General features: G+C 39.2%; 2 protein-coding genes across 4 annotated transcripts; both read right to left on the reverse strand.

The window, feature by feature from the left end:
* Positions 1-188: 188 nt before the first annotated feature.
* Positions 189-2,055, reverse strand: LOC126583264 (uncharacterized). 3 transcript variants are annotated; one of them, XR_007609708.1, is made up of 2 exons: positions 1,348-2,053; positions 189-446 (listed from the first exon to the last, which is right to left on the reverse strand). XR_007609708.1 is itself a non-coding variant. In XM_050247607.1 (2 exons), exons 1-2 carry the CDS (start codon positions 1,922-1,924, stop codon positions 397-399), a joined length of 435 nt encoding a protein of 144 aa, XP_050103564.1. In that variant the 5' UTR covers positions 1,925-2,055; the 3' UTR covers positions 189-396. The 3 variants fall into 3 exon arrangements, 2 of the variants coding, with proteins under 2 accessions (XP_050103564.1, XP_050103553.1); XM_050247607.1 differs by having other exon boundaries at positions 1,540-2,055; XM_050247596.1 differs by having other exon boundaries at positions 1,386-2,053.
* A 733-nt stretch (positions 2,056-2,788) lies between these two features.
* Positions 2,789-6,191, reverse strand: LOC126583222 (acidic leucine-rich nuclear phosphoprotein 32-related protein-like). Its single transcript, XM_050247547.1, has 2 exons — positions 4,691-6,191; positions 2,789-3,547 (listed from the first exon to the last, which is right to left on the reverse strand). Exons 1-2 carry the CDS (start codon positions 5,804-5,806, stop codon positions 3,266-3,268), a joined length of 1,398 nt encoding a protein of 465 aa, XP_050103504.1. The 5' UTR covers positions 5,807-6,191; the 3' UTR covers positions 2,789-3,265.
* Between the last annotated feature and the right edge of the window lie 1,412 nt (positions 6,192-7,603).

Raw genomic sequence — 7,603 nt, forward strand, 5'->3', positions numbered from 1 at the left:
ATAAAGATTTATGTCATAAAGGTCTAAAGTTTTTAAAATACCGACAATAGACCCCTAATTTTTGGAAAACAAGTCTCGAGACTAAAAATTCAAAGATTTTCAAAATTGACTCATCTTTGTTTTTTGCTTGTCGAGCTACTCGAAAAGTCCAAAACATCAACTCTCGAGATATATATGGCAGCGGCAAATAATCTTCTAACCTTGGAATTTTCAATTCTCCAATCACTGTTCTTCATCGAACATCACTTCCTTCTTTTAATTTTATTACATCTCAAATAACTCAATCTTTTAACTACATCAAATAAGACTACTCTTGACAACATGAATTAAAAACCTTTAAAAGATAAGTAATTAAGTAATAGCATTTATTTGATAAACCAAATTACATATAAGTTTCTACCATCTTGTCACATCCATCTTCACTCTAGAATTCGTCTTGGGCACACCTGATTATTACAATAAGCAGCAAGCTGATTAGATAGTGCAAATCCAAAAAAATAACACTAGTTGAAATAAACCAAGAAAAGGTTAACTGTTTAAGTTGAGGATATTACAATATGTTTAGTGATTTTCTTCTTAATCTATAAATAATAGGTCTTAAATTAAAGGAATTGTTATTAGCAATCAAAAAATCTCATTTGACATTCCAAACTTTCTATAATTAGAAAGAAAAATACACTGTGAGAGTATAGAATGAGATTTTTAGAGTGCTAATAATAATTCCCTAAATTAAACTTATACAATGTACAACATTGTTGTTGAATTCTATATCTAATTATAAATTATAATCGCTCATTGTTTGGCTAAATGCAATTTTCCTCACTAGAAGTAGAATATCGTTGTGAGTTAGGAGAGATTTTTTTTTTGTGTGCCCGGCACACAGGACTGTACATTACATATTATTATACAATTTGAGGGACACTTAAAAAAAAAAAAAACAAAAAATCATCCCTCTAATTGTATAATGACTTGTGGTTTATTGTCCCGTATTCCGAGCATTTCTCGTCAGTTAGGGACATTGTAATGGCTATAAAAGATGGAGGTGGATTGTCTGCCCTCCCATTTCTATACTCTTCTCATCCCCTCCTGTTTTGTGTGGTCACGGTTAAGCCACGTCAACATTTTATATTCCTATTACTTTTTGTTTTATTATTTTTATAAAAAAATCAATATAAAATGATGACGTGGCTTAACCGTGACTACACAGACAAGAGGGGATGTGAAGAGTATGGAAATAGGAGGGCAGACAATCCACCTCCATAAAAGATATCAAAGAACAATGAAAAGTCGTAAAAAAAAAAAAAACATTGTAATGGCATTTCTTTAGACAGATAACCTATACATTACCCTAGTAATGGAAAAGCATGACAAATTGGAGGACCAACCATGTCCACAAACACGAGATAGGATTGTAGTGGCCAATAATCCCACATTATCCAAAGCACTGATCACTTGGAAGAGGACCAGGAATGGAGCCATTCTGAAAAAACTGCAACCCAAACACCACCAGAATGGAGAGCAATGACAAGTAAGACAGACCTTCAACAGCACCCAGCAGTCCAAACGGTCCGTTGGGCAGACCGGACCCGGTTTTGGTTTTGGTGTACAAGGACCAACCCACAATTCCCAGGACGGCCAAGTAGCTAACTCCTTCGAGTGCACCGATGGAACCACCCGGTCCGGGTGGCAGGCCGCACCCGGTTGTTTTGAGAGTGTAGAGGGACCAGCCAATCACTGGGGTGGAAACCAAGCCTCCAGCGATGGCTGCTATCTCCGCAATGCTGGTGGTGCTGTCGTCGCTGGTTTGTTTTGCCTTGGCTGAGATTTTCAGTGGGGATTGGAATCTGGTTGTTTTGTGTTTGGCATTGAAATTGTGAAGTGGGTTTGGAAATAGAGAGGGGGATGCTGGACAAATTAGCAACATCCTTTGAGGTTTTGAGAGATGGTGTTTGGTGTATTTTAGAGAACTAATTTATGAAAAATGGGAGGGCGAAAGACGGTATCAAAATATTGCCTTATCCAACCCAGTGATACTCCAATACTTGCAATATAAATTAGACAAATATGGTACACCACATGTAATATAAATAACAACATAATTAATAAATCTCACTTTAACGTAATTATAAGATGTATATCATCTTGTTTATTTGATGTAGTTTCAGATGTATATCATCTAAGAAAAATAATTTTGACACGTCTTTTGATTTTCAATTCTGGCCCTTGATCCTAATTTAATTTGTTAAATTCATTAATTAAAGAAAGAGTGCAAAGTAAAAAACGAAAAATAATGTGCGGAAAAATAATTTTCCGTGATCTAATTGGCTTTCGACAGTATAGAGGAGCGGTTTGAATTGTTTAACGGTTAAAAATAAGTTTAGTAATGTGAAAATTACGTGGCCGTGTCCCTTTTTGAAAAAGACCACAAACTTTAGGGGTATGTTTCGTAATTATGCCTTTCTTCCTTCTCAAGGCTCGGCAAGCCGCTGTAAACTGGAAAGTAGGAGCAGATTATGAAATGCTTGGAGCTTTGCCGCGCAGCGAAGCTGCTTTTCTCAGCAGCTAGCTTTTGAGTAAAGCCGTCTACAAATTCAGCTCACCAGGACGGATCTTCTGGCCAACAAGCTTTTATCTTTATAAAATATGCTAATTTTAATAGATTTATACCCTCACTACCACCTGGGTGAAAAATACCCCATACAACCAAGTGCACCATATTTTGCTGCACTCTTGCACCAGATGTCGACACCTACAACACATTAGGTCTCAAATTCCCACCACACAAACATTGCCACCTGGGTAAATATTCACATAAATCATAATTCCACGTCACCTGCTACATAATATAAAGAAGATTAAATAAAAGGACTATCTACAAAGAGTGTTTACATTGCCCCCCCTTTTTGTCGGACAAACAAACACACATCCAAAAACCAACAGTTTTTCAAGTCTTTTTCTTTTCCCTCCAACAACTCCAATTGCTCTTTCCCTCCTTCCAACCCAAGCAAAAACCGCGCATAAACTGTCGTTTGAAAAACAACCAGCAACGGCTATGTGATTCACCAACGACTTTTTAAACATCCTTAACATTTTATGTGTGTTGTTTGTCCAACATCTCAGGAAAATCCATGTCTTCTACTACCAACCAACCAAATCTAAATCTAAGCTCTCTATGAGGTTTTCTCTGTTTTTCCAAACTAAGACAACAAAAGACCCATCAACAAAGGCATTAAATACCGTCACCAGATTGATTACCGACTCTCTGTCAACGATGCTTCTTCGAAGACTTGCTGTACTCAACCACATCGTCATCTTCCTCGTCGTCCTCTCCATTGTCATCTGAATCCGCATCTCCGCCTCTCTTGCGCTTAGGTTGTGATGATGAGGAGGGGGGTAGCACCTGAACTTTGTCATCTTCTTCATCTTCCACTTCTTCCTCTACACCATCTCCTTCATCGTTTCCAGGGTCCATGTCACTGCCGCCAGCATCTTCTTCCTCAGCTTGTGCTACTGGTTGAACCAAGTAACCCGCACCATAGTCCTCTTCCTGCGATCCAATCACATTTCTGTAAGTTGATGAATTAAGATGCAAAGCAAAAGACGGCCAAATACCCATGGATCTACAACATCAAACTTCTAACAGAATCAAATCTGAAACTAAATCAAATAACAGCACTAATCACAACTTTTCTTACAAATTCGCAGGCAGGACTGATAAGAACCACACACCAAATATTAGACTTATGACCGAAGGAGCAGAAACATAACTACTCTTATAAACAATACTTAAATTCATGTAACCTGACATAGGAGGAAAATTGACAGCCAAATCAACAGATATAGGTCTGGCACACCAGCAATAACAAAAGAATATTAGACCTTATTAATGACTTATTTGCCAACTTCAAAGCCATGATTGAAGTGCAGTCAATAAATAAACTTCACAAAAATTCAAATAAAACAACAGAAATAAACCTGAAAAAGGCCTTCAAAATTTAGTGTCCACAAGATATAAAATCATGAAATCAGTTGGAAAATTCAAAACAAAGAAATTACACATTAAAACACGCAGTCCATCAGTCCCGGCATAACACAACACATTCGAAAAGGTACAAAATAATGTTTTTATAACCAAAGAAATAAAATATTATAGCAATAACACAAAATAAAAGTGCGAGACTTAAAAGGCATATTCTACCATTTAATCCTCTAAGACACTTTAACAGATGTTTTCCAATTTTATTACTACACAAAAGTTGTCGTAACTCTGAAATAAATACAGTTACCTACGAGTAAGGCAAAACGGCCTAAAATATAGGTTTGAAACATTCCCAGCATGCTATGTACCACATGTCACCACACAAAAGCACACAATAACACAAACATTCTCTCATACAACTGGAGCAGACACTCAAAAAGAAGCATCTTCGTAAACCTACAAGAAAACTAGTTACGACAATACCAATCGAAAAACACACAGATGTATGCAGAAAATCAATTTCAACCCATATGCACAAGATGCTCATATCATAATTAGAACATCAGCCATTTTCCTCCTCTCCTGTGATCTAAAAGAACATCAGCCGTAAACGGTTAAACAATAAGCAAATAAAATTATAGCCAATTGTAAATATAAAAGCAGACCACCAAGATTTAGAATTTAACAATGTTATTTGAAGGGATTTCTCACCTCTTCATCACCATCCTCCTCCTCAAACTCTCCACCTTCCTCTACTAACTGCTCTTCCTCCCCGGTCTCTCCGTTATCATCTTCATCTGCATCATCATCCTCCCCTTGTTCATGCCCATCAATCTCTCCCTCCGTGCTCGTCAACCGCCCTGTACTCTCCGGCTCTGCCAAATCCCCTTCATCATTGTCCACCTCCTCTTCCTCGTCATCTTCATCATCGTCGTCATCGTCGTCATCCTCATCATACTCAACCCCATCTTCCTCATCATCACTATCCTCAATCTCATGAACTTCCACCACATCGTCATCCTCGCCATCCTCATCGATTTCCTCACCAGAATCATTCTCATCATCCTCATCGGGCTCCTCCTCATCCTCATCGCCATCTTCACCAGCCGCAGCAAATCGAAACCCGTTCTCGGCCGGGTGATTTGTTCCGTTCACTCTGCCTGCAGTCACCGTCTCCTCCTCATCCGCATCACTCTCTTCATCCTCACCAACATCCACAACTCCCTCAACCGCCTCACTATGCCCATTGGTCATTTCAAACGGCCGCTCCTCACCGTCGATTTCACCACTCCCAGGATCATCCTCCTCGTCCTCTTCCTCCTCCTCCTCGTCGTCAGATTCCGGCCTCTCGTTCTCATCCGCGTCCATCTTATCCAAATACTTCAACGATTTTATCAATCCAAAAACCCTAGATCGATAATCCTTGACGTGCGTGACCGGACACTCATACAGATCAAGCGAGACAAGCCTCAGCTGAGCGAGCGGCGCAAGATCTTCAACCTGCTGAATCCGATTGTTCGAGAGGTCGAGGTCCCTCAGCGAGTCGAGTCCGGCTTCAACGAGGAATTCAAGGCCTCCGGCGATTCTGTTATCGGAGAGGATGAGCTTCTGGAGATTTTGAAGCCTCGGGAACTGCTCCAGGGATGAAACACCGACGTTTGCGATCGAGAGGTGCTGAAGGTTCTGGAACTTCTCTAGAAGGCTCGGAGGGGGCAGGCGACCCTGGACGCACTTAACGGCGCCGTCTAGGGTTAGGGCTCGAGCCGCGGCGTGGTCCGTCTGACCCTCTAACGCTGTCTCAACAGCTCGCTCCCAGATCTCGTCCATCAATTCGAAACCCTAATTTATCTCATACAAAGAACAAATATACGAATTTTACCCCTAACTTTTCTTTTCTTATATATATATTTTGTGCAAAATCAACGGAGGTACGATTTTTCAATCCCCAGGAAGAACAAAACAGTAACCCTAGATTTATCCCCAAATCATAGATTCGAAGATCAAAACGACACGAATTCTAATCGTTTTCTCCCTCTCTGAACCGCCTTAAAACCCTAATTTATGTACGGACTCTTCTTCTGCAAGTAGGAGATGCTTCAGGAACAAAAACAACAGGAAAAAGGCCCAAAAATGAAATTCCACTCTCTACCTCTCTCTCTCTCTCTCTACTTTCTCTCTCCTATTCGGATTGGGCGGTGGGTGACTCGGGATAAACCTCTAGATTGGGCTCGTTAGTATTCGGTCTCCGTGGCTAGGGTTCGTGGGGCTGAACCTACCAGTATCGAAAAATAAGTGGGCCGTTCGATCACGAAGACGCGGATCGGTGACGTGTACAAATGGAAGGTGGAGATTGTAGTTTGTTGTGTTTGTTTGTATGGGGGAGACAGAGGGGAGAGAGATTGAGAGAGAGAAGATTTCGGCTCCGCATGAAACACACGTCACTGCTGAGGGAAATATCGTGGAGGTTACAGAAATTGCCCATGTGATCTGACCAAATTACGGGATTGCCACAATGCTTCGTGACGAACGATTTGTGTTTCGTGTCGTAATTTCCACGCTGCTTTTGTTTGTTTTGTTTCTATCTATTTATCTACGATTTGCGTTTTGTGGTAAAAAGGAGACATAATCTTTGAGTTTGAGCTTTTTAAATTAGAGGCAGATTGTCTGCTTGTCGTGTCCTTTTAATTTCTTTTTATTTTTGCAATTACGGTTAAATTACGTTAATAGTTTATATTTATTTTATTTTTTATCTTATTATCTTTATTAAAAATTTAATATAAAATATTGACGTCGTTTCGCATAAATAAGATGAGATATGAAGGACAAGGTAACAGGAGGGCAGACAATCTCCCTCCTTCTAGATTTAACGTCGTGTAATATGATTTTGTATTTTCAATTGATAAAAGTGTGACATGAGTCGGAGTAATATGAGCAAAATATGAATCATATCACACAATTGATATGGATATGACATGAATATGATGAGGACAGAAGTTGAAAATTTGATACTAGTTTTTGTCTATTATGTATTATTATTTTTGGACAACCGTAATAGGAATATCTAATGCTTAGCCCCGAGTTAGAGAGTCATTTTTTGTAACTTAGATAGATTTAAGGTACATTATCTTATTGTTTAAAAAAAAAATTTACTAGATTTGGATAATGGAAAATATGGTAATGGCAGAAAATCTGTTTTATGATCGGTTTCCATTTTACTTTCAATTTTCATGTTCAACCAATCTACTCATACGGAAGAAAATATTTCAAACGAGGCTTTACTCTCAATAATAGCTCATAGATATCATAGAATTATGATTATTGCATAAGATCTGTGGGTTTGTATGGATGTATTTTTAGAATGGTTGAAAGCGTTTTTGGTCAAAACATTGTTAGAACTAAGGTACCGTTTGGTACGTGGGATGGGACGGGATGAAACCGGACGAGCTGTTCCGTCCCACGTTTGGTGCGCCTAAAAACTGTGGAACGGGTTGTCCCATGGGACGAAATTTGGCTAATTTTTCGTTCCACATCTTCCCCCTGGAACGACCGGTTCCACATCCGTGGAACACAAATTTATAACATTTTATGACAAAATTTCTCCTTATCTTTTTCAATATTTACATC

This window comes from Malus sylvestris, chromosome 2 (assembly GCF_916048215.2).
Source record: "Malus sylvestris chromosome 2, drMalSylv7.2, whole genome shotgun sequence".
Taxonomy (NCBI): Eukaryota; Viridiplantae; Streptophyta; class Magnoliopsida; order Rosales; family Rosaceae; genus Malus; species Malus sylvestris.

Coding starts and splice junctions, on each gene's coding strand:
- LOC126583264 (XM_050247596.1), bottom strand. CDS start 1,924: ATGTTGCTAATTTGTCCAGCATCCCCCTCTCTATTTCCAAACCCACTT.
- LOC126583222 (XM_050247547.1), bottom strand. CDS start 5,806: ATGGACGAGATCTGGGAGCGAGCTGTTGAGACAGCGTTAGAGGGTCAG. Junction 3,548..4,690: donor AGGAGGATGGTGATGAAGAG/GTGAGAAATCCC, acceptor ATTGGATCGCAG/GAAGAGGACTATGGTGCGGG.